Raw genomic sequence first — 27553 nt, forward strand, 5'->3', positions numbered from 1 at the left:
TTACTGTAAAAGTTTTTTGAGGTTTAGTGAGAGTGAGTACCAAACCTCTGTCACTGGTTCCTTTGCCGCACGGACTTTAGCAGACGTCAGCATCCAAGCACGAAAAGTGAAGGAGCCGGGAGGCATTGCAGTTAAAATAATACTCCTAATAATAATGGTAATAACTTTATTTATAGAGCACTTTCCAATTAAAAGTACACAGTGCTGCACAGCAAGAAAACAAATGGTTAAAATACAGACGGGAGTACATAGATAATAATGGTAATAGAGATAAATTAACAATAACCTGGCACCTGAAGTGAATTCAGAGATACACTGGATACTGGAAAAAGTACATTTATATAAGACTTAAAAACATTATTTATTTATTTACCAGTGACATTGGAGTCATTTGTTTTTTTCTAATACATATATGAGGGTCTGGGGGGGTTAAATATAAATATAGTTATGGTTGGAATTTATTTTATAGTCCACTATTTTTAGGCTCTTCGTGTGTCTTCTTTCTGATTAGATTATATTACATAGAGAAGGCTGAGGTGTAAAAGCAACAGTATGTTGGTGAGGTGGATCCACTTTGACTCCTCTCCCTGACTCCTGGCTCCTGACTCCTGGGTCTGAGTTCGGGCCTGATGCCGGAGGTGCGGGTCCAGTTCCGTGTTTTGCAGCGGCCTCTCTCTGTGTGAGTCTGGCAGCGGCGCAGGGTGAAAGCGGTGGGAAACAGAAACACTATGGCTGCCTCTCTGTCTCTTACTCAGGTAACACTGTCTCACAACTCAAACATAACGACCGCAAACATTCTCCGAGCCGCGTCTGCTCTGCCCGGGGACATTCCGGCGGTGTTAGCGGAACCGGGCCGGGCGGATAATCCGGGCTCACCCCGACCCCGGTGCCTCTTTTTCGGGTTTCGTGTGGTCCTGCTGTGACTGGGAAAAGTTTCTGCCTAATCTCTTCGGGGACTGCGTAAGGGCGTAGCTAGTTAGCTAGCATGCTAGCCAGCAGCTAGTTAGTGCAGTGCTGGGCTGTTTTCGAGCCGCTCTGTCAGACTCGATTTAAACATTTCAGCCTCACTTCGCGTCCTCCTCGTTTCTCACAGTGAATAGCTTCGCTGTGTGCTTCCTCGTTTGGCTGCGGGCTAATTGTTCTTGTGTTGAGAGGAACCCATGTGTGGCTCTGCTGTGGCTCTGTTGTCATGTTTCTGCCCTGCTAATGTTGTTTTCCGCTAAAAAACAGTGAAGCAAGTTCCACATATTGACGCCGTGGCCTCCGTTGTGAATGTCCTCATCTTGCTGTGTGTTTACACTGAGTAGCCAAAGCTGAACAGGCTCCGCGACTGGGTCAGTGTTTTGCCTGTGACCTTTGAGAAGTGAACGTTAACTGTTAGCATGTTAGCTGCTGTGGGAGTTTGGTTGACGTGATATTAAGGGAATCAAGAAAATGACAAATGGTGTTGACAGTTGTTTTGCAACCAGTTTGAGGAAGTGAGCTTGGGCAGCTATTAGCGGCATCCACTGTCACTAAATGTCCTGTCTGCTGCTACATAGAGAAGCACAGACAATGTGGGGATGTGTTTGTTTTGCAGAGTAAAACGGTCAGCAACACATCTAATAAGTAGGTAACAGTGTCTGACTTGTTACCTGAGCCACTGCATCCTCCAAACAACAGACAGGAGCTGTGTGCCACCAGCAGCTCTGACAGCTTTGCCTCTCTAACATGAGTTTGAAAAGCTGCTGACACCAATGAATTACTTTGACAACAATGCTTGTTTTAGTTGCTGTCAGTTTTTCCACTCGATCATTCTCACACTGACCCACTGGTTGGTCCTGGCAGTGACATAAATAATTAACAGTTAAATGTGGGTGTTTTTAAGCTGCAAACTTAATTATATGACGAATACATGATAAAAACACGTGACTGCTGATTTTAATCTCGAGTTTACTTCACAGTTTGGTAATGGCTCATCACCCCGCCTAGTGTCTCACACCCTCTTGGACCTTGCAGGGCCAGTGCTTAAATTAAGCAGTCAACTGTTTGCGAGGTTTCTATATTATGACATTTAAGTTGCTTTCAGACCAGCACTGAACTCCAGATCATCTCCTGACTTTATCTGGAGGGGCTGTTTGTGAGAACGCACATGTCCTAGAGTTAGAGGCTCTCTCAGGAGTTCTAATGCCAGCCATCCAGTAAAAACTCTGAGGGAGCAGACGTTTCTAATACACAAATGCGGAACTGAAAAAACTAAAATGATTAAAATGTGTCAGGATGAAGAAGTGCAGCCAAATGATAGACAAAGATAGAGATCTGGACATTTCTGTGTTGTTGTAAATGCCTCTGAGCGGAGAATCTCCTGCTGCATGTGTGAAAAGGGGATCTGTGGAAAAAGTCCAGTTCCCATCCAGAAAATTCTCTCCAAAAGTGTGATTACTTGATGCAGAAGGGTCCATGTGTTTTCATTGCCATGGCTGCATTAGGTGGTGACGTATCCAGAGCAAACTAGACTGACCTGCCGACTCCTGCTCTGTAATGTATGTCCCTATGTGCTGCAGATTTATATGGCTATAGCAAGGGAATGGTTGATGGGTGTTATTGTTTTCCAGTGCTCAATTAAAGGGTCACCAGTACAATGACCACAGTGTTACAGCTTCCAACAGTTCCAGGCACACTATTGTGTCTCACAGAGAAAAAAAAGTTGCAGTGGTCAGAGAAAGATAAGTGTCTGCTAGTGCTAACAGTCATCTCACTGTAAATTGGCAGTTGACGGAGCTGACAAATAACGAAGCAGCTCGCAGGCTGTATTTGTCTTGTGAGTTGTCTTGTTCTTCGTAGTCTGTAATGACAGACATCCACAACCAGATCTTTACACTCTTCTTGCTTTTTTATTTTACAGTTGACAGTCTATTTGCATGTCTCTGGAGGTTCAGGTTTTACCCACTGGTAAAAGGCCACTCCCAGTTGATTCACTGTGTCAACTCCTTTCTTCCTTCCCTGCAACTGATGATTTAAAAGCACAACAATCAGTTGTCAGTTTCAACTGTCCGAAAAAGGAAATGCTGAGTCTTTTCCTGTTGAGCCAAGCAGTAGACAGTTGTATTAACGCAGGAAAGGGGGGGTGTTGAGGAAGGATATGACATATACATTAGTGCGAGGTTGAGCCCTTACAGCATTATAGAGAGAAACCGTTACCACAGAGAGAGAAAATCTCCCTTTTAACATGACGAAATCCCAAGCAAAATCAGGCGAGAGAAGGGGGAGAAACAGTTGTTTATTCAATCACTTTCAGACAGGTCTTTATAAAGTCTTGTGATTGATGGTGTAAAATGCAGCGCTAAGATCTAGCAGGACGAGTAAAGAGACAAGTCTATTTCCTGAGGACATCAGTAGATAGATAAGATGGTTAGTAACGTTCATCGGTGCTGAGTCCGTGCAATGATATTCTCTTAATCCTGACTGGAAATCTTAAAATCATTCTATGGTTTAATTAATTATGCAAATAATTATATCATTTTTTTGCTATAGCTTTTTTCAGGATTTCAGAAACGGGAGGATGGATATAGGTCAATAGTTGGCTAGAACATCTGGGTCATAAGTAGAATTTTTTTAAGCAGAGGGTTAATTACTGCAACCTTAAAACCCTGTGGGAAATAGCCTGTTACTAAAGATAAATTGATTAGCTCTAATATGGAAGTGTTAATTAAAGCTGAAAAAGCCACGTTGGAATAGGGTTGAAAAGACAAGTTGGTGGTTTAGATGAAGAAACTGTAGAAGAGATCTAGAAGAGAAGCAATGTAAATATAATGCAAACAACATAGGGGAAGTAAATAATGAATTGGTTTTCTGATGGTTAATCTTTCTGTTTGATTTAATTTGTAAAGATAAAGAAGCTTATAAAGTCATTTGTCTGAGAGTTAAAGAAACAGTTGGCCCAGTAGAGCTCTGTGGCACCAAGGGTTGTTCTTATTTTCTACTGCTAAAAATGAGTAATAAGAGGTTCTGGCATCATTCAGGGCTTTCTCGTATACTATTAGACTGTCTCTCCCCGCTAGTTCTTCCAAACTGGTGGAACACCACTTCCTTCCCAACTTTTGCAACATCTGCTTAAAAACCTACATTTGTGAAAGTCCAAAGTAGCTGTTGCCTGTGATTATCAGTATCATCTGTAGCCTTGGAAAATGTAGCCTATATAATGTCCAGATGCCGGCTGACAAGTCATCAGCAGAAACCTGACTCAGACCAGTCATCAGTATTGAGTTACTACTCCAGGAAATATGTTTTGCAAGGAAGCACAGAAGAGCAATGTCTTTGATCGAGTCATCGGTGTGTTTATCTACCTAGTGCTAGACCAGTTGATTTGTCGATTTCCACAACATTTTAAATTGTTCATAAATTATCTTTATCAAGCCTGAATAAAAGTTCATGTATATTCTGGTTCTACCTTCATAAACGTATTTAGCTTTTACTGCTTTCTCTTTTCTATCATTGTTCATGGGTATAGCTCTGCGGAATTGTGCTTTATGCTGATCAACACAGCCCTAATCTCACATTGCTTTTCATACCTGTACTGTAGGCCAAGATGTTTGGGAAAAACTTAGACACTGTGTTTCTTTAAAGGTAAAACAGGTCTTTTGAGAGCTTTTTTGCCACAGTGAGCTGAATCCAGTGTTGCATTTGTTCCACATGTCTGAGCAGTTCTCAGTCGCTGTGTTGATGTCCGACCAACAGACATTTGGAGAATTCAGCTGTTTTAGTGTCTGAACTCTTTGCATGTGTTGTTAAAATGATTCAGAATTCTAGCATATTGGTTATAATCTTTGTGTTTGCCTGTTTTTGACAGCTGCCTTGGCTCAGTGGATGACACTCTCTGAAGCCAGAGAGATTTTTTTTTTAAATTTTTAATTTATCCTGTCACAGGTTATTTAAGTATAAGATTAGGGATTTTATTAATTTCATGCACAAACCTTAGAAAGCAGCATCAACTGTGGTTGTAGTTTTACAAAGTTAAATGTGTATAAATTTGTTTAAAATCATTTCAATCCAAGTGCTTTTGACGTGGATTTCTTCTCTTCCTCAACAGCTCTCAAGTGGAAATCCCATCTATGACAAATACTATCGACAGGTATGGAAAAATATCTCTCCCCAAATTGAAAATAATTGTTTGTTTAGCTGAGACCATTAAAATATTTTATAAAACAGTTGTAGTTTTCAAATGGGCCTGTTTTTGTTGTGTGAGTTTGCCATTTCAGTTCAAGATGATTGGATTATTTAAAGTACAGTGTGTACAGTGTGTAGAATTTAATGATAGCAAATGTTGAATTTGCATGTTGCAGCTGAACACCCTTCACCTCACCCTCCCCTTCCAAACATGAAAAAGAAAATTTAAATGTAAAGGGCCTTTTCTGGGGTAAAGAAAACTACAATTCATTCAATTTAGATGAAACGAACTAGTGAGAACATCATGAGGATTATTCTACATTAAATTTCTGCCAACAGTTCCCTTTCACCTAAATCTTACACACTGGACCTTTAACTCTCACCATATTGTGCTTATTGGACTGGCTTTCCCTTTTCCCTTTCCTGATTCCAATACCTGGACTTTGTGTATTGACTGATTCCCAGTACTAATCTGTTACCAGTGCATTAAAAAAAAATGCAGTTTTATCTGAGTGAAACTAATAGACCCTAGAGGCATGGTATCGGACCGGTACATAGATTTGCATTTTCACTGATGACTGACCAAGCATTTTCTGAGCCATTTCTGATGCTGGTATTGAAACATCTCCACTTTTAACTATAACACCAACATTAACTAAATGTAGTATTGCTGTGTAGAGTGAGCCCTCTTCTCTACTATCAGTTCAAGGCTCTGTGTCCAGTAAAGGAAGTACCTCTATGAATTAATAATGCTTCACTTTGCCCGATATGTCAGTGGAGCTCACAGTGAGCCTCATGAAAGGGTACTAACACATCCATTACCAACCTAATAGACTGCTGGAGAAATGGCTTTGGTTTATTATCAGTATTGATTCAAGTGACTGCACAGCCTCTCTCTTACTTTACATCGCTCACCAATACAAACACTTTTTTCGTCAGTCAGTGCAATGATGTGCAACCTTTGACCCGTTAGGAAAGCTGTCTACGTTGGCAGCACAGCTGACTCACTGATGTTTTGAGATGGACCTCTTGACTCTGTGTTCGTGTGTGTGTTTATATTTTTGGTTTGTGCGTTAACGTCTGTGATTGTGTCAAGGTTGATCCAACTGGCAGTGGGCGGGTGACGGCAGCCGATGCAGCTCTGTTCCTGAAGAGGTCTGGCTTAGCTGACCTGGTCCTGGGGAAGGTGAAAGTCTTACATTATCGAGAGAGGAAACATTTCTCTCTGTTGTCTCTGACATTGATTTATATTTTGATGGTCAATTTGTACAATATTTGTGTCTCCACAGATTTGGGATTTGGCTGACTCTGAACGTAAAGGCTTTCTTAGCAAACAGGTAAGGAGTGTCCTGTGGAAAAATAACATGATGGATTAGCTTTTCTATACACATGCAGTGTATGTGATCACCAGTTTCACGTAATACACTGTACTTGTTTTTCCCTCAGCAATTCTTCATAGCGTTGCGGTTGGTAGCCTGTGCTCAAAATGGCCTGGAGGTGGCACTCAAGAGCCTTAATGTGGCTGTTCCTCCCCCCAAATTTGTAAGTTCTCTGTCCATTCTGTTTATGCTGCTTCTGTTCATTCGAAGTTACCTTTAAATAGAGATATGTAGATATGACACCCTACAGAAGTGTTTACATTAAGTTCTGTTTTTGTGTTTATCTTAATCTTGCTGTCGTAGTGCTTCAACATAACATTGTTCATTGTTTACTGCAAACTAAGGTTAACTGAGGTTTGTTGATCAACAGCACGACACTAGCAGCCCACAGTTAGCAGGAGGAGCACCTGGCGACACACCCTGGGTTGTAAAGGTAAAGCACAACCAAGTTTTTGATATTTTTGTCTTCGGCTGCTTTCAGAGCTGCACTGAACTCTGGTATTTCCTTAAAAATGTAACGGAGCGGCTGTATGAAAGAACGCAAATGTCTGAGACAGAGCCAGCCCCCTAGATGTCAAGAAAATGTCTGAGTGAGATGACATTTCTAACATGCGATGGACGCAAAACTGAAAAAACCAAACCAGACAAAACTTATACAAATATCTGAGGATCAGAAAGAGGTGCCATACACGTAGAAGACGCAGAAGAAGATTCAAGAGCTTTTGGTGATGAAGACCATCGCTTGTGTTGAGCATAAACAAAAACACATGCAGTAGAATTTATTCACTGTTTGGCACCAGCCCTCACCTGAATGTTCTTGACATTTTCCTGTGGTCGTGAATGCATCTTAACCGGACAATCTTCTGCTGCGTTATTCATATGAGAAACGCAAAGTCCAGAAAATGTATGGTTGAAAAGTTCCGAACCTTTTCCCAAGTTCATGTCTTATTGTGCACATCAGGAATCTATGTTGCCTTGATGTATTTTTCTTTCTTCTAAGAGACGACCACAATGAGTGAATACAGTGTAATTAGCACATCGGGGGTCTTTAAAGTTTTGGTCATGTAAAATGTCAAACAAATGAAGTCAGCTCAGATATGACCCAGATGTTAACAGCCATTCAGTGTCTGTACTGTTGGTTCATACAAAGTTACCAGAAAAGCTGGTAAGATTTTTAAGGTTAGAGTGCTATTTGAGAAACATGCACACAAGCATGCACACGCACGCACACACTGTAAATGAGGCAAAATTATTTATTTTCACAGCTGACTGGCCTAAATTTCCCTCCTGTTTGTTGGCTTAGTGGATACATCTTTGTTCTTCTTCTTATTCCTCAGCCTCCAATCTTTCTACATCTGTTGTGTTTGTTTTTTTTTCTTTCCAGCCTGAAGAGAAGATGAAGTTTGATTCCATCTTTGAGAGTCTAGGTCCAGTAGGTGGCATCCTAACAGGAGACAAGGTTAAGCCTGTCTTGCTTAACTCCAAACTACCAGTGGACATCCTTGGCAGGGTATGATCATTTAACAGGACTATTTTATAATCATATAATAACATGTTTGATTTATTCTAAAAGTAGCAAAACTTAATAGGGAAATCCCGAATTAAATCAGAAAGCAAAAAATCATAGACAGACTGTTACTTTAAAGTTTGAAATGCTATGTTGAAATATAGCGTTGTTATGATTCATTCGTAAATATAATGTGTCTCTGTGTTGAAGGTGTGGGAGCTCAGTGACCTCGACAGAGATGGCATGTTAGACAAAGATGAATTTTCTGTGGTAAGATATGAGCTCCTAAGTTAAACTTAAAGTTTCTTCACCCATTTTTCTTTTTTTGGGTATATATGTTTGCTTAAATTGTAAGTACAATCTGGGAAGCTCATTAAGGCTTTGAAAACTGCTTCCCTAGATATCGATGCAACAAATTCAAGACATGTGGATGAAGTATAAAGATTGAGAAAGGATTGTTTATTGGTAATTGACTTTTATGACTGCATTTTGTTGCCCTATCCCAGGCCATGTATTTGGTGTACAGAGCGTTGGAGGGGGAGCATGTTCCAATGTCCCTACCACCTCCCCTGGTTCCACCCTCCAAAAGGAAAAAACCCTCGGTGCCTCCTGTGATGCCCCTGTTACCCTCGCCCCCCTCTGCCAAAGACAGTCGCTCCGCCCATGCTGGCTCTAAGACCATTCCCCACCCCCCTAAACCCGCCCCAGCTCCTGTCCCAGCACCAGCAGCTGCTTCTGTGAGTACAGGACCCATCTCTCCTGTGCATCATTACCTGAAAAAACTTTTTTGATGTTTTATTTCACTGCCACTTAGCTGTGACAGCAATCATTTGAAATGATTTCAAACTGGCTAGTTCAGTGTGTTTCTCAAAAGAACAAGGTGAGAGAGGGTTTAAAGGTAAGTGAAATTTTAGTTTGAGTTAATATGTCACTGTCATCGGTTGTGTTTAATCCTACCTGTAGTTATGAAGTAAAGACAGTGGTAGTTAAGTCTGTGGTGTCAACTTTGCAGTGGGTGGTGTCACCAGCGGACAAAGCCAAATACGATGACCTCTTCAACAAGACAGACGGTGACATGGACGGGCTCGTGTCTGGACCTGAGGTCAGAGATATCTTTCTGAAGACTGGGCTGCCGTCTGCGACACTTGCACGTATCTGGTAAGCAATATATTAAAGCTCCCTTTACTGCCATCTATGAGATACTGATGACACCCTGCAGCTTCTTTGGTTTATTTACTTGAAGCATTATTTATTATATTTGTGTTTTCAGAGTAGAAGGAAATAACAGTTTAACTGTAAATGATGGAGAAACATTGACAAATTTGCTGGCATTAGGCTTTAAATCACATGCTGTTTTAAATGTGTAGAATAAGAAACATGGCAAAGAAAAATGACTGAGTTGAAAATGAACAATGTTGATAAAACATTTAAAGGTACAGTGTGTAGAATTTAGTGATATTGAGTGTTGAAGTTCCATGTTGCAGCTGAATACCCCTCACCTCACCCTCCCCTTCCAAACATGAAAATGAACCTGTGGTAGCCTTTAATTGTCATAAAATTCAAAAGATGCTTAGTTTGTCCGGTATGGACTAATGTAAAAAACATGGCGGCCTCCGTAGAGAGGACCCCCTCAATGTAAATATAAAGTATTTAATTATAAAGGTACTTCTAGGGTAAAAAAACAACAATTCATACAAATCACCAGGACGCCCCAAAGCCTGTGATAAATAAACTAAAAATAATCTATGGCGCAAATACAGATTTTTAAGCTACACAGTACTAAGTGATACATAAATAATTGCTGCAGTTTTCATAGCACCACAGTGCGTGTTGTCACATCCGACCAGTAGAATATCCCATCAAATTGATTTTTTTTCCTCCCACGACTGATTAGCTTCTGTCCTGTTGTGACTGTCCTGTGTATCGACTTCCATAACATGGTGATCAGCCAGGCAATCAAAAACACCCTTTGCCTGAGGTGTATATAGTTATTCTCTTATGTAACCTACATGCGATTGTTAACAGGGAGGTTTGTGACATTGGAGACATCGGGAAACTGACCCGAGAGCAGTTTGCCCTGGCGCTATACCTGATCAATCAGAAGCTGACGAAAGGCCTGGACCCTCCACAGAGCTTGACCCCAGAGATGATCCCTCCATCTGACAGACAAAACATCAAACAGGTGAGTCGCTCTGAGCACTTCAGTTTGTGATAGTTAAGGATGTGTGGATCCTTTTTCCCCAGTAAACATGATGATGTTCCTGATGATACAGACAACTGGTGTATTTCCTGGAATAAATTTGATCCTGAAAGTAGAATTGATGATATCAATGAGAACATAAACAAACAACAGCAGTAGTGATGACAACAATCATGATGATGATAAAGTGATAATAGTGATTTAAGAGAGAGACATGGTGATGTCATTAAATTAACAAACACTGCAACCTGATAGTACTTGTTCATGCATATATATATATATATATATATATATATATTGTATATTTAAGAATTTATGCTTTTTTATTTATTATTCAGTAATACAATTGTACGATGCTAGAAAATCTAATTAATGTATGTGGTAAAGTGATACAAAATCATTTCATATATGAAATTGCTGTACAAAATCTAAATTAATTTTGCATTATGTTTTTGGTTTTAAGCACAACAAATCCTGCTGTCTATCTATCTCTTTTATACTATTTACTATATATTGTCATGACGGACACAGTATTTATGTATTCAATCTAACAATGAATAAGACGAAGTCTGTAGTTTAAATTTCTTGACCACTGCTCATCAGATTGACTTCTAACTTGGCGGATGTATTTCTGACATCTTAATTTCTTTTTTTTCCTGTTGTGTGTGTGTTTTGTTTTCTTTTTTAGCTTGCAGCTGTGTCTTTCTTTTCCTCTCTTTAGTGCCTCGTTGCTCTTTACATTCTTTACATTTTGTCCCTTTCACGTGTGCAGTGGGACAATACTGAGTGAGTGTGTGTTAGTTTATTGACTCTGTGCATCTCATTACTTTTAACAGGAGGCCTCTGGTTGTTTGTTGTTTTGAATATTTATTTTTTTTACACTGTCAACAAATCTAAATAATATGTGACATCAGTATTTGCTTCTGAGCTCATCATTATTAAATGTCTAAATATTTCTGCTCATGGGAAAGATGACAAGAGCAGAGGTGGCTGTTTCAAGTATTTTGGACTGCACTGACTTGTCTGTTTTATTTATGTTTATGAAATGTACTAGTACTACCCTTAAGCCACTGTACATCCCATTTCTGCCAGCTGTGTCTCCTTTTGTAGCTTCACATGTAGTTTTTGTAAAACTATCAGTGTAGCGCTGTTGTTCATTTGTTTGTGCTGTGATTTTCTTTTCTTTCACACACAATGTAAATGTCCTAAGTATGGAGGTTGTTTATTATCATAAGTGATTTTGCTGTTCTGTTTTGTGTGATAAAACATGTCTATATTTTCCGTATGTGATGACAGTTAATTCATTACGTACAGTAGAGGTAGTTCACCATCATGAGGATGTTTTATCTGTACTAGTGAGTTTATTCTACCTCTTGATTTTTCTCTACCTTCCTTTCTCTCCAGAACAACATGCTAAACTTGGCAGCTGACTTCTCGGCCATCAAGGAGCTTGACTCTCTCAGTAACGAGATTGTTGAACTACAACGGTAATGTTTTATTCTCATAATCATTAAAAACCTATAAGCACCGTGCACATTGTTGCTGAAACAGTATAGGTGGAGGTTACGGCATTGGTGGTGACAAAAGATGGCGTGGAATTTTCCATTTAATACTTTTGGTATGTTGATCTGATGATCTGAGAGACAAGAAAATAATTTGACTAGTTATGACTGGTGTTCATCAAATGTTGTCAAAAATAATTTAAGTCTATAAACACCCAGGACTCCCTCATGAAAGCTCTTACAGCAAGTGATCGCATAGTATCTTTTTATTGCTCTGTATCATATACTGACCAACAGGAGGCAGAGTTTTCCCCAACCCAGAATTTATTTCTAATGGCTGTGTATAGATAGATGGTTGCTGATGAGCTATTGGAAAACACTGATACCCAGTGGTCAAATGAAAAACTGACATCACATTCATATTGGACGTCTTTTTTTTATGTAGCACCATTAGTATTAATTAATATATAGATACACTTTGGTTGAAATGCCTATATAAATTTAATATATTCAGACACATTGAATGATTTATACTCCCTGCTCATCGCACCTATATACAATTCTATCACTCCCACACTCTCAGACATTGACAGTGAGGTGAATGCGGGAGAGTGACAAACAGATTATGCATTATGTGACTCACCTCCCCTTAGCTTTTCTTCTTCTAAACATCTAGCAAAAATTTTAACACATATATTTATTTAACATCCTCTGCATCATCTTTAATAAGCTACTAAATGACCTAAAAAACAGATGAATCTCCATTCTTTATTGACAAATCTGTGTTTTATTTATTTTGCTTATATTGTAATTGTAATCTCACTTCAGTTTTTGTTGTTATGGATCTGATTACTTACTTGATACCAAAACAAAATGTTACTTCCCTGTTCATGAGAGATGCAACTGAGAAGTGAGAAAATTTATTTCTACTCCCCCCCTCAACCTTTTGTTATAGACACACAGCTATCTGTATATGCACACATTCTCTCTCTCTCTCTCTCACACACACACACACACACACACACACACACACACACACACACACACACACACACACACACCAGATGACAGCTGTTCTGAGGTAGGAATCAGAGATGACAGAAACTGATCGAAGTTGAAACTAATGATAGCTAAAGAGTAGACACAGTGAATAATAGGTCAAGAAGAAAGATGATGCACTTTTGTTATTGCTTCAAACTGTGGCAGCAACCCTCTGCTCAAGCTGAGGAGGTCGGTGATGATGATGATGAAGATGAAGATGGGTAAGAAGAGATCAGGAGTGATGCTCAACTTGAATTGATTCTAGATTTGTCTGAGGAGGCTGTTATGTTACAAAGAGAATTGTGCATTTTGATGTGAGAGGAGAGTGAGAGAATCTAAAAATAGACGTTTAAAGCTTTTTGTTGTTATTTATAGTTGACATTGAAATGGATTGCAAAGGATGAGTAGTTTTAAGGTTGTTGTATTTGTTATCTGTTGCCTTTTTTATTCAGTCATAAAATGAAAGTGAATGGAAATAATAAGAGTGGTATTTATTGTTTAACAAAAAAACATAATGCATACTAAAAATTGTACCTTTTGTTTTCTCTGGACAGATACTGTTTTTCAGAACAGTAATACTGAAAATATGAGTTTGAAATCCTATTCTGCTTTAGGAACAAAACCATTAACATCACATTGATGAATAGATAGATGGATGGATAGATTGATAGATAGACTGTATTGCAGATTTAAAGGGGGGTCAATCGAGCACAATGAGAATCTCAAGTATTAAGTGTATTTTTTTCCCCCTTCCATTCAGTTTTACTAATAATCACATTTAAATCAAAATGTCTGCCATGATGTTTTTGAAATGGTTTTCCTCAATGTTGTTGGCGCTGTATCTCTACATTATATGCTGTTGTAAATTTGTATGCTTTATTGTTTTTAACTTTTTTAAATTTTGGGGGTTGGTGCCTTTCTCAGACAGCTTTGCTCTCTCTCTGGCTGAGTGGATGAAACAGTGAAGTAGAGAGGACGAGCAGCACGAACCATCAGTGTTGTATTTTTGGCTCATCATCACTCTTCCCTATATCCATCCTCCAGGCAGCCATCTGCTTCTAACTTTTCATCTCCCACACATTTGACTGAGCAAGCAAATGCTCAGTTTTTCCAACACCCACCTTTAACGCACTCCCAGTGCTGTACAGCAGCCTAGTCTCATCACACTCAGGCTCTCTTCATATTGCGTCTCACACACACACACACACACACACACACACACCTGCTGTGGCTGCAGGCGTCTAAGTAGCTGTCCGTACAGTTGAGTCAGGAGTTCAGGACATCATGGTTGCTCAGGGAGAGGAGGTGATGGCGGTTCAAGGGCTGGGTGAAGAAGGCTCAGCAGAGAGCTGGATTGGGCTGGGTGGGATGGGTTTCCCGACTCTGTCCTTGGTGGCTAAATACTCCTGTCTGTTGTGCTGGACCCCCAGAGAGAAGAGCTCTGTGGAAGAGGAGATCAAGGAGAAAGAGGAGGCCATCAGACAGCACAGCTGTGAAGTGCAGGTAAGGAGTCTTTGTCTATGAGTTTGTCTGTTCCTAGTGCGGTGGACACAGAGAGACAGAGGATTTTTACAGACAGATAAATTTGATAGCATGGCTATAGATGTTTAGGATAAAGACTGATAACTTCCTTGTTGTTGTAACCAAAAACCCTTGATAGGAACACACCTGCTTTCTGTTCCCGAAATAAAAGTGACCAGCAGTTAGCATTTAGCCAGCAGTCCTAGACACTTGTTCAGAAGCACAGTCACTGTTTGTCAGAGACAAAGAGGCTGTCCTTGTGTATCTGACTCGTCTGAGCCTGATAAATGGACTCTATTTTGGTGCGTGCGTGTGTCCGGGTGTGCTAGCTGAATTTCCCAGCTGCACTGCAGGGTAGCCTCAAGCAATTTTGCCTATTTATATATTGTATTTCTGAGCTTTACATTGACATTGATATTTTGTGCTTGGACAACATTACATCACATTTCATTTAGCTGACAATTGTATCCAACAACATCATCTGCAGGTTCTCAATAGAATTTCTGTGTTGCTTTTGCAGACATCTATGTTTTACATGTGTCCATGTGTTGTTCCTCCTTTGCTCTCCACATGGGCTGTTACCTGTGAGCAAACAAACCCTGCTCAAATGTGATTTGTCAGACTAGAAATGAAAACCAGAGAGCTTACAGCCACAGTCTTGTCCTTCGCCCACAGATATATTTATGTATATTTAAATGCAGGATCTGTGTATAGACGTGAATTAACAACCTTCAGTAGCTTTGGACCTAGGTGTTAGGTTAAAGGCATAGTTCACCCAAAATTGAAAATTCACTCATTATCTACTCACCACTATGCTGATGGAGGGATGGATGAAGTGTTTGAGTCCACAAAACACTTCAGGAGTTTCAGAGGTAGACAGCGTTACAGAAAAATCCAATAAAGTAAATGGTGACCACTTCTTCAAACGTAAAAAATTACAGAAAAAAAAACATAAATTGCCCCCATACTGCTCCTGTGGCTTAAAAAGTGTTTGTAAATCCCGAAATTCAAAATCGACACAAAATGGCTTAATCTACACCATGTTTTTACCCTAAATGTCCGCTGTTATCCTCAGCCAGGACCCGCGTTCATGCCCACACAGCGCACAAGCTCGCGCCTCTATGCTCTCGCCCAAGGGGCACGTGACGACATCTGCAATACTTGCAAGTTCTCACGATAGCTGCAGTTTCTGCTGCAGTAACTGCTCCACCCCTCCATCGGCATAGTGGTGAGTAGATAATGAGTGAACTTTCAATTTTGGGTGAACTATCCCTTTAAGATAATCATGTCTCTGAATGGATCACCCATATGCTGTTCTTCTACACATGCTCAATCTAATATAACTAATATCATAGATCTCAGATAGAAATTAACATTAACTTCAGTGGGATTTTCTAAAAAACACATGTATAATTTTCATTGTTACCTAAGTTTGTCCATCACTTACAGTGGATTTTCAGGAGCTTTTGTATGTGACTGGATGCAATACGACCCATATATACGACTCTACCACACCACTTCACATCTGTATGATGAGATCTAGCTGGTTAATTCATGGTCAGGTCAAACTGATACATTTCTCAGGAAAGGTCCTGTTTTCTTTTCCCTTACTGGAAATATGTTTTACACTGTTAATTAAAACTTGTATCTGTATGGAGATTAGCTCTTAAGAATATGGCATCACATCAAATTAATTAATCATCTTGCTTAACTTAACTCTTAGTAAAGCCATTCTGAACAATTACTGAATCCATCAGTGCCTTCTACAATTTCCCCTGGAATTCAACAAAGCCATATCCTTAAAGCTTGGTCTTGACTCTTTCTTTGTCTGATTTTTTTTACCTCTACAGGACTTACAAGATGAAGTGGGGAGGGAGAGTGGAGAGCTGCAGCGGCTCCAGACTCAGCGTCAGAAGGTCCAGGAGACATTGGAGGAGCTGGACCAACAGAAGGGCTCCCTGGAGGAGCAGCTGGCTCACATCCGCCAACAGACCACCCAGGAAACACAACTGGTAGGTGTTGTTGGCTTTTCTTTCATGGCAGAGTCAGTTATGTCAATACAGGATAGCTATGTCATTAAAGAAATGGCTGATAATCAAAGAGAATTCATGATGGTTATGTTTATCACAGATCTCATCGCTGCAGTCGGAGCATGAGGAGCAGGAACAGATGATATGTCAGTATGAGGAGGAGCTTGTCCAGGCCCGAGAGGAGCTGCTTGCTCTGCAGGAGGAGAGCAGGAGGCTGCAGGAAAAAGTCCAGGCTGCACAGGAGCAGCTCACACCTCTACAAGAATCTGTGCGAGACTCATTCAAACAAGTAGCACAGGTTTGTTTGTGTGCATGTGTCATGCTCATGAACATTCCCTTCCTGCACAGAAAGTTTACCTGTTTCATTGCTCTCTGTCATTTTTCTATGAACTCATCCATCTCTCACTTAGGTTCAACAGAAACTGAACAACCTTCAAGTGGAGGAAAGGTCAGTGACTGCCCAGCTGAGCTGGAAGAGAGCCCTGGAGGACAGCTCTCCTGTCATGGTTAATGGAGCAGCAGGTACTGCAGCAGAGCTGCACCAGGGGGATCCCTTCCAACAGGACCTCTTCCAGGAGGACCAGCCTAAAGAGTTGAAGCTGGAAGAACCAGCTGCTGTCTGCAGTATTCAAAAAGAACATTCAGATCAAAAAGAGAAAGGAGCAAATGAGAATGAAGAAGAGGAGGAGATGCAGGACAAGGAAGATGAAAGTCCAAATACTCCAGACGAGGAAAAACCGAGATCTGATGCATTGGATGATCTTTATAGTAGTCTGGCCTCCTCTGATATGTACAATAGTCTGTCAACCTTCACCAAGCCTCGGGACAACACTGTCAGGGTAATAAATACACGTCTGCTTCAGCTGTCAGTCATTATATAAATGGAAAGAAATCAGGGCAAGTTCTTACTACAGTTTTGCAGTGTGTCAACATGATGATTATGAAAACATCATTTTATTTGTTTTTGTTGTCCTCTCTGTTTCCATGTCCAGGAATTTAGTAACCATGAAGTTTCATCAGAAGTTGCAGATGATGCAGACAGATCATCTAATGAGAGCTCACCAAAGGTAATGACCCCGACTCACTGAAGTTTAAATGTCTGTTTTCTTACTTTCCAGAGTTTCTGTGAATTGTCATTGGACTGAAGACTGTTGTTAGTTATATTATATTAGTTCCCTCGAAAACACATTATGGATGCAAGGGGATCCGACCTGATCCTTTATAGGATTTTAAGACACATTAATTCAAACATGTAGCGTGGATGCAACCTTCACGTCAGGCAGTGTAGTGTGCAACATAATCCTCAGAGTGCTGTCACTGTTCTGAAGGTGGCATCATCAGACCAAGAGAACAAACAGGAGCAAGCAGAGATGCCTGAATCCACCACCACCCCCTCGTTACCAGTCGGCCCCCTGCCGCCACAGACCAGCCCACCAACCCTGCCTGAGATGGACTTCTTTCATTCAGACCCCTTTACTGACCGTAAGTCTCCACAAACATATTAACTGTTTTTAACGGCTTAAAAATGAAACGTCACGCTTCATGCTGAGGTTTTCTGGTAAAGATCAACAACTTCAAATGGAATTCAATGTTTCTTCCTTCATAGATGATCCATTTAAAGATGATCCATTTGGAAAAGCAGATGTTGCAGGTAAATTCTCTCAATCAAACACTGTCTAGAAGGAGATGAACATAAGAATTAAACTCTGTCATTATCACATTTTCCCAATTTGTATCTGTTGCTGTTTGGTTTCAGATCCATTTGGAGGAGATCCATTTAAAGGGACTGATCCCTTTGCTGCAGACTCTTTCTTCACACAGACCTCCAGTGCCCCCTTCTCTTCAGAGGACCCTTTCTCAGCCCCAGCTGACCCGTTCGGTGCCACCACTGGTGCACCAGAGCCAGACCTGTTTGCAGCCAAGCTGAACAATGCAGCTCCTGCTCCAGCAGCAGGCCCCGACCCCTTCACCTCTAAACCGACAAATCCAGCTTCAGCAGCCAAGGATCCTTTCACAACCACAGGGAACAACATGGCTGAGTCCGACCCGTTCTGCGGCAAAGTCAATGCCACAACAGAGGCAGATCCATTTGGTTCTCAGGACGGAGAGACCGATCCGTTCAGCTCCTCGCCAGTCAGCTGTGATCTGGCAGTGGTGAGTAGTTCTGTTAAACCTGGTCACAGTGCACTCACACCCACATTGATCAGGACAACTGATGAATGTTTTGCAATGCAATAATGGTTTGTTATAAACATGGCTGTTGACACTCTAATATTTTTATCTCAGCAGTTGTACATGAGGATATTTATATTTTCATGATTGGGTTAAACACTTTTGTTTTATGCCAATATACCCTTACAATTTATAAGTGAAAAACTTCTGAATGAAAAACAGAATGGTGGATGAATGTTGGTTTGGAGGATTTATTGGCAGAAATGGAATAAAATAATATACATATTTATCTTTTCATTATTGTATATTTATCACACACTTCAGGGAGTGTGGCGAGTGGTGTTCATTTGGTATTCATTTGTTGCAATTTGCAACTTCACAGTTAGATGGCACAAAATCCTACATTTTAATACAAATGTATATATTAGGTATTCGTATTATTATTCCAGTTTTATTAAAAGAACAGAGTACTGTTTAATCTGTCTATTTAGTGTTGTATTGTTTTCCCTTCAACTTCTTATGCTGTTATTTCAAATCTCCCAAGCAAAAAAAATAAGAAAAAGAAACATTTTAAAGTAGAATTTAAAAAGGGGTTTTAACAAGTTAGTGATATCTGGTCAGTAAATACTGTAAAGCAAATTAAATAAGTGAAATTGTGCTTTTGTTTTTGCTTAGTGATTTTTTTTTGTGGTGCTCTGTCTCTAGAAGGACACTGCGGTGGCCAATGACCCTTTCGCTCCAGGTGGTACGACAGTGAGCGCCAGCTTAGATGCAGGTATGATGTGTGGTATGGTACCACCCTGTGGAACTAGAGGAAACTGCAGCGGTTCAAAATATTTAAAAAACAGATTTTGTTACAATATACAACATAAACGTATCAACAGTTTAGTGTGTGTGTGTCAGTTTCATAAACTGAATCTCATTTGTTTCAGATCCGTTTGCTGCTGTGTTTGGTAATGAGTCGTTTGGAGGGGGCTTTGCAGATTTCAGTGCCTTGACAAAGGTAATTTTCAGATCATGTCCTCTGCTGCACGTACAAAGTGCTGAAATTACCTCTGCTGCATTTATACAGTGCGGAAATGACTCAGTATGTTGTGAAACACAGTTAATCACGTGTCAGGCAGGCCATCAGTGACAATATAAATTGACTTATAGAAGGAAATATAAATTGACTCAAGATGGAAGAATGTTGGTGAGTTTGTTGTGGTTCTTTGGAGGAAACCGCTGGAACACTTTATTTTCCCCTTGGTGGATATTTTTTGCCGCTCAACTCACCGTTCATTTCAGACAATCTGCAGCAACATATCATGTCTTATATATAAAAAGGAAAATACAACGACAGACTGAATTCTGCAAAATGCTGCATACTTGAACTATTTCTGTAGTCTTATCAGATTCGTTTTGCATTATATTTCTCAACCTCAAATATTCGCTGATGTTACTGTAAAGTTCAGTCATCGTCTAAACCAAACGACACAGTATGATGACCACTGCTGTAATTCCACCTCCAGTCTACAGTATCAAATCTTCATGTAGTGTGTCTGTTTTGGAAAGTATAGATTTGATTTTGTGTTGACCTGTTTCAGTCAAATGGGGCTGACCAGTTTGGTATCAACAATAAGAACCTGTTCGAGGAAGACAGTCCCTCTACCAGCCCCGACGTGCCCCCTGCTCTGCCCCCAAAAACTGGTACACCAACTAGACCCCCCCCACCACCTCCAGGTCAGCTCTGGTTAATTTCACTGTGCACATATGTTGGACTGTTGTCAAATAAGATGTGTTGCTATCAAACATGTGGGGGTATAATAAGAGTGAGTAATGGTTATTAGTAATTATTACTTCCTGTGTACATCTCACCGACTGTATCTCACTTGTCCAGGTAAGAAATCATCCATCTCCAGAACAGAGTCCTCTGACTCCTTCCATCGACGAGGGCACTTCCTCCCACAGCCTTCAGGAGACTTCTCCTCCTCTTCCTCCTCGCCCTCCCTGCCTGCCAAGGATCCTTTAGCCGACCCCTTCGCCCCCTCCTCCCCTCCTCGTCACAACGTACGGGAAGCTGACCGATTTGCCAGCTTTGACAAAGTGAGCACCTCCCTCTCGCCCTCTCCCTCACCTCCACCTGACTCTCAGTAGACATCCCCTCTTCTCTTTGTTTTCCTGCTAATACATCACATCAAGTTGTTCAGTGAGGTTACAACCACAAAGCAAATCAGGCCAGCTTTATAAATAAATCCCTCCATCCACTGCCAGTCAAAGTTCCTGAAGAAGTGAGCTATTGAGCTAAAGTAAGGTTTCATATAGTAGCACAGTTTCTTGAATCTCCATTTCTGTTTATTTGAATACTTAATTTTCCAAAACAAAGTTGACACAAACTATTAAACTTCTATTTGTGAGTTTGTTTTTCTTGCATACTGTCTACTGCTGGTGTATATAGTAGCTCTCTATAATGAATTATATATTTCCTGGCCTTGTAATAAGTCTTTATACTTGAAATTATTTTTGTTATTGATTTATATTGGGGTTGCACTTAATTTAAGCCCATGAGGTTGGGCTGTCTTAATTTATGAAGAAATGTACAGAAATGTCAGCATAGTAAATATAGATACATAAATATATCAACTCTGTAACATATCTGTAGTAACAGAAACAAGTTGTGGTGTAATTTAATTAAAATTTAATATTTCACATGATACCAAGTCCCTCGTAATGGTTGGCAGTGGATGGAGAGATGAGAGGCTGCTTGTATTTGGCTTTTATTCACCATCCCAACTCAACAGACTGACACTACATCCTGTGCATGTGAAAAGTGTTATTCCAAAAATATTAACCAATTGAAAAGTTTGGCTTTTCAAGCAGGTTTCGACACTGAAATTTTAAAAATTCTTATATGTAAACTGCTAATTCTGTGTCTGACCAGTGACGGCACAGCTGGGAAGTTTTACCTCAGTTAATTCTGACTGAGATGCTGAGTTAGTCCCTGCTGCATCATAAGGCCCGATATATACTTGTTTTTAACTACGTATATGCATCATGGCTGCCTTGTGTATCCTGTGACCACACAGTAGCTGTGTGGGTCCTCATAAATAGCATATGCATACATCGAAAAGATGCAATACGCACAATAGTGGCAGTGCACTCACCATTGTCTGCTCTGACGTTGTGATCGTTGCTGCCGGGATCTCAGAAGTAACCGTAGGCTAACCTCCTCCAGGGTTGTTTCTTTCTCTGCCATGTTTTTTATTTACAGAATTAATATCTGGAGGTTCTATATGGTTCTGTGGTGTGACCTCTAGTGAAATACAAAGTATGCACGTGGTACACAGGATGTATGTGAGCAATTGTGTCACGATGCATCTGGTACGAATAAGTGGCCAAAAAGAAAGTATCTCTCCAGCCTTCGAGAGATTCAGAGACTGTTTCAGCTTAAAGGTCCAGTGTGTAAGATTTAGGTGAAAGGGAACTATTGGCACAAATTTAATGTAGAATAATTCTCACGATGTTCTCACTAGTTGGTTTCATCGGAATTGTATGAATTGTAGTTTTCTTTACCCCAGAAAAGGCCCTTTATATTCAAATACTTTATATTTTTCATCGAGGGGATCCTCTCTACAGAGGCCGCCATGTTTTTTTACATAAGTCCAGACTGGACAAACTACTGGCTACCACAGGTTCTTTTTCATGTCTGGAAGGAGAGGGTGAGGTGAGAGGTGTTCAGCTGCAACATGCAATTTCAACACTAGATATCACAAAATTCTACACACTGTACCTTTAAAAGTTGTCTGAAGCTGGCATCATTTCACAAACTCATTGACGAGCTAGAGGAGCGCACACCTCAACCAAGGCTAACACACTATCTCTTAATCCAGAGCAACAAGGAGACACAAGTATACTGTCTTTGTACACATATTCAAATTTGTGCATTTGAAAAATAAAAGAAGCAAAGTTACAACTTTTGGAAAATTAGTCTGTCTATTAGTCTTAATATGGGTCAAACCAATCGTTCCATATCAGGAATATAATGGAAGCTGTTTATATTTAATACTGCACAGAGATGTACTGTCACACTGTGGATTTGGGATGAGCGACCAATATTAAGACAGTGGTGATTTTTGCGCTTCTTCCTTAACATGACTTCCCGCCCGCATGTTCCTGTTGAACTCTGACCTGCACGCACCAACTGTGTGTTTGGTCGGCTGCCTCTCATTCACTCATACCACCGTCTCTGCCATTCCCTCAATAGCACCCCTCTTATCATCCCTCTGTTCATCCCTTCATTTACCAGTTCATTCAGCCCTTGTGTGTTGTGGAGAAACTGATCACCTGTATTCTCCTTGTGTGTGTGAGAGTGAGTGTGTTTCTTTACACCTCTGTCAAAGAAGTTAAATAAAGAGTTGAATCAAGGGCATCATCTCTGGCTTCTATGTGCATCTGTGACATCACTGTCTACAAATGCTTGAGCTTTGAAGGACCAAAGTTTTTATTTTGAGTTCTTTCGTCATGAAATCTTTAGACAATCGCTGACCATTTTCCAGAGCCTGCTTTGAATTTAAAGGTTCTCCTACATTTCAAGCTGCTCACTTTCACTTTCATCTCTGCAGCTTTGACAATGACACGTGTTATTAATCATCATAGATTCATTTCAAACACCTTTCATGTCTGTGCAATTTACATGTGCTGTACACATTCTTTTTTTTAAACAATTGTTTCGGCAATACACAGGGTTTTAGTTTGCAAAGTCTGTGTGTGTGTGTTTGTGTATGTGTGTCTGTGTGTGTGTTGTTGCTCTATTGCAAAAATACAGATTTTAAAACACTACAAACAAGACCAACGTGGAACTGACAACTGTAGTCTACAAACACCCCAGGCAGAATATATCTCGGTACACCCGACTCTCAGGCTTTGACATTCCTTCATATGTGTCGTACTTGACAAAGCAGGTCTGACATTCCGTTCTTTATGTTCTTAAAACCTGCAGATTAAAATAGTCTTTGGATGATTTACAATTTGTTCTAAATATAATAAAAAAACATGCAGGATCTTTTTTTTTAATATTCAAGAACACAAAGCATCACGTCTCTTGCTGAATGCACCATTGTCCTTTTTTTCGCAACTGCATGTTCACTTAATCCTTCACGTCTCTTTAGTCGTCATCATGCATGTTCTGCATTCTGCACTCTGAAATCATCGGCTCTAAAAAATTCCTTGCTATCGTGGACGTTGTCATTGTTTCCTCTTGCATGGGTGAATACACACTGGATGACCTGCGGTGTCTTTGTCTGCCATTCATTAAGAATAATGTGTCTATTGTTTTCGCAGGATAGTGTGAGCTCCTTCTTGTAGCTGCCATTAACATTTAAAAAGGACATGATATTGGACACATGACTATCAATTATCCTCAGTGGCAGCACCAGATCTCGTGCTTTTATTCTTGTCACATGTCAGGCAGAGGCCTGAGGGAGGACTGTCACTCTCTTCAATGTCATCTTTCATCCAGAGAAATAGATTGTGTCAGTGATGGGGCTGGTCACTGTGATGACCTAATGACTTACTTGTTAATTAACTATTAATTAGTGTTTCTCCTGCAGTGGCACATAAACATCTTTTCTTTTAGAAGGAAAGCACTGTCAGTGGGTTTTCAAAACCAAAATGTCTATATCTATAAATGTATATTTGATGATGTGACACTGAAATGACTGTTTATTAAATCCCATAAAATCTCCTCTTTACAGTTTCAGTAAAACCAAAAAGTGTTAGAAATTAAAAGCATTATAGCGTTGAGGATACCTTTCACTGTGACCCATGTATCAGGATATGCTGGTTGATAAGCAGTAATATATTGAAGGAGTCTGAGTTTCTCTGTCAGGGGCCTCTTGCAAATATAAATATAACAAATGTTAAGCATTTCAATTGGGATGGGATCATAGAGGAAGACTGACAGCCCTTGTTCACTGTGTACTGTAACGTTGCAATTCTCAAAAGCAAAAGTGATCCTTATGTCATGTTTTTATGTTTAGAAACATTTATTTTAATATATGCAAAGTGCTCTCATGTGATTCACATATTGATATTAGCTTCAGAAATACAGTGTATGTGGCAGTCTACATCATTGTTCCCTTAATGACATAGAAAATGGTTCCCTCGTGATATTTTTCATGTTAAATGTACAGCACGTAACACAAAAACATTACTTTAGATGTTCCCTGTGAAACTCATGATGTGTTATGATAGTGTGTTGTTATTAAGAGTTGTGTGTTCTCAACAGGCTCTAGTGTTCATCTTTAAGAATTTGTTAACTACGTACATGTGTTTGTGTTTGTGCGTCTCCTTTCTTTGCATCTGTGCGTTCTTTCTGTGTGTGTGTGTGTGTGTGTGTGTGTGTGTGTGTGTGTGTGTGTGTGTGTGTGTGTGTCTTTGTCTGTCTGTATTCACGGAGCAGTATCCAACAGAGGAGGACATGATAGAGTGGGCAAAGCGCGAGAGCGAACGAGAGGAAAAGGAGCGACTTGCAAGGCTCACCCAGCAGGAACAAGAGGACCTGGAGCTGGCCATCGCTCTCAGCAAGTCTGAACTCTCCTGAGAAGCTTCTTTTTTCCCCCCCCTCTTCCTTCCTTCCCTCCTTCCCTTTCCTCTCTCCTTTTTTCCCCCTCCTCCACTGGCCCGGCACGGCACGGCACAGCACAGCCTGGCCCAGCCCAGAAAGCACCAAAGCAAAAGTGGGGATTGTATAGGACTGATTCAGCAACACCCGCTGACCCCATGAGAAGACTTTCTTTGAATGAATCCATCTCTGAATCTTTCAGCAGCCCCTCTCTCTCTCTCTCTCTCTGTATCTTCTCTCTCTCCCCCTCTCCCCCACGAGACTGTTCACTGTGCACTGGCATCGCAGCATCGTGTCTCTCTCCATCCTGTCGGCCTCTGGTTGTCGTTGGGAGGAGACGACCAAGGACAAACGAGTGTGTGGGTGGTTTTAAATGAAATGCAGTGAATATGGATCTAGAGATGTGTTAGGTGTTAAGATCATCACACGCCAGGCTACTAAAGGCCACATTAACTCTGCAGAATGTAATTTATTTAAAAAGTAGACTGATACAGCCTCGTCGAAAGACATCTTTATCCACTAAGTAAACTCACTACCCTTTAATAACTCACAGAGACCTGTAGCCTCTGAAACTATGTTGAGGATTTCAAATATTAGTTAATGATGGATGTGACAAAATGCTAAATTTTGTAGTTGTGAAATGGGAGGTTTTGGAGCAGCTGTAACAAAATCTTGGCATTTATCTTTAACATCATCCAGTGTGAATAGTAACGATGGCAGAGGGCCTGTGAGATTTTCTTTTTTCTTTTATGACAGCATTTGTACGTGTTTAACTGGAAGTCATTCATCCTCTGATATGTGAAAAACAAATTAATACTAAAAAAAGGAACAAATCCATCACAGCTCTTATGTCTTTTGAATTGAAGAAGTGCAAAGCCCTCGGCCTGCGTCTGTTCTGTCTGTGTTATAGAAAGTTTATTTTTTGGGAGAAACTGAAGTTGGAGTGAAGCTACATCTATTTCATATTAACTACATATTAATTCATTTTCGAGGTACACTACAAATGAAATGCATCTAATAAAACTGTTATTCGGCTGCTTTTAATAGCAGTGTTAATCCCGACTCATCTGCACAGAGAACCTGCTGCGAGGTCAGAGTCTTCCTCAATGAAGCCCCAGCAGCGCAGATGCTGGTTGAGTAACTGTGTGTGTGTGTGTGTGTGTGTGTGTGTGTGTGTGTGTGTGTGTGTGTGTGTGTGTGTGTGTGTGTGTGTGTGTGTGTGTGTGTGTGTGTGTGTGTGTGTGACACAGAGAATGGAGAAACACCTGGACAAACATCTGTGTCATAAGAACTACCTAAAATTATTTGAGGTGTACTTTCACTGTTTAGGAAGAGGAAATGTCGTCCATCTCTATACACAGTTTATGGTTGAGAGCAACACAGCAGGTGGTCAGTCAGAGACAATATATTCTCCCTTTTGGTTAAATTGAATGATTCTCCCAGAAAATAAACCGAGTGACTTCACACTGATCATTGAACTGTGAGGGCTTCTGACAAGGGAAAGCTCCACTGAGCGCATGAGGTTTTGGTTTCTTTTCTTTGCTTATTTCTGACCAAACAGAGCTCAACACTTTGAACATCTCTTACTCGTCTGACTCGTATTACTTTTTTTTTTTTTACTTTATGTTTTCATTTAACGTGATCAGCGTCATGTCACTTCCTTTTCTCTGTGTGTAACCAGTTCAGTGTCTGGTGGATGCAGCACTTTCTAGCTGAGTGCGGTCTCTCATATTGTAGTCTACGTTTATACAGGAGAACCAGAGCCGCCTGTCTTCGCTGCTTATCGTCGGCTTGGCTTAACACATCTGATTGTTTCATTCTCTCGCGTTTAAATGCCTCCAGACAAATGACAGTCATTTGTACAGACTCCTTGAATTTTACAAATTAAGAACCACTTATGTTTCTAGGCTGATCCACAAAGGCTTTTTAAAACTCCAGCTAATTGTATTTTATTTTGTATTTTCTAATGTGTAATAAAAATCATTATTGGGAGTTTTGGCCAGAATATATAATGCATTTAATTGAAACAGAATAAATATTAAACATGTAGTTTTGCAGTTTGTGTGTTGTTTTTGTTTTACATTGGTACTTTTGTTTTCAACAGCCGATGGTGAATGATTTTCTAACACTAATGATGCAATATTATGAAATTCAAATGTGCTTTAAACTTTCCAATTTTCAAGGGAAGTTCCAGTTGAGATGCATTCTGGGAAATGAAGTTTTCAGTGCTTTGGGAGTTACATTTGTAATGTAAGACTAAAAGTCAGAATATGTCTGCTGCTTCAGTGATTTTTCTTTATTTTTTTTAAATCTGTCTTTTGAAGTGTAATACAGTATTAAATCGCTCAATCCTTAAAGTTTTAATACTTAATACTTTAATACTCTCTCAAAAATGATAGTGTTCCTTGTGTAGAATAATTATAATTATAATGTTCACAATCAAGTGCCGACAGCA

General features: G+C 40.1%; 1 protein-coding gene across 3 annotated transcripts; it reads left to right on the forward strand.

Moving 5' to 3' along the window:
• The first annotated feature begins 591 nt into the window (after positions 1-591).
• Positions 592-27147, forward strand: eps15 (epidermal growth factor receptor pathway substrate 15). Of its 3 annotated transcripts, none has more exons than XM_069522061.1 (25): positions 592-755; positions 5069-5110; positions 6242-6331; positions 6435-6482; positions 6592-6687; positions 6895-6957; positions 7909-8034; positions 8242-8301; positions 8538-8768; positions 9044-9189; positions 10057-10213; positions 11636-11718; positions 14205-14277; positions 16146-16307; positions 16426-16623; positions 16736-17164; positions 17318-17392; positions 17654-17807; positions 17932-17976; positions 18082-18479; positions 19203-19272; positions 19430-19500; positions 20084-20219; positions 20377-20582; positions 24937-27147. In XM_069522061.1, the coding sequence occupies exons 1-25, from the start codon at positions 729-731 to the stop codon at positions 25075-25077; spliced, it is 3327 nt and encodes a 1108-aa protein (XP_069378162.1). In that variant the 5' UTR covers positions 592-728; the 3' UTR covers positions 25078-27147. The 3 variants fall into 3 exon arrangements, with proteins under 3 accessions (XP_069378162.1, XP_069378163.1, XP_069378165.1); XM_069522062.1 differs by having other exon boundaries at positions 16426-16593; XM_069522064.1 differs by lacking the exon at positions 24937-27147 and adding an exon at positions 23817-23987.
• The last annotated feature ends 406 nt before the right edge of the window (positions 27148-27553 follow it).

Source organism: Paralichthys olivaceus, chromosome 3, assembly GCF_024713975.1.
Source record: "Paralichthys olivaceus isolate ysfri-2021 chromosome 3, ASM2471397v2, whole genome shotgun sequence".
Classification (NCBI taxonomy): domain Eukaryota; kingdom Metazoa; phylum Chordata; class Actinopteri; order Pleuronectiformes; family Paralichthyidae; genus Paralichthys; species Paralichthys olivaceus.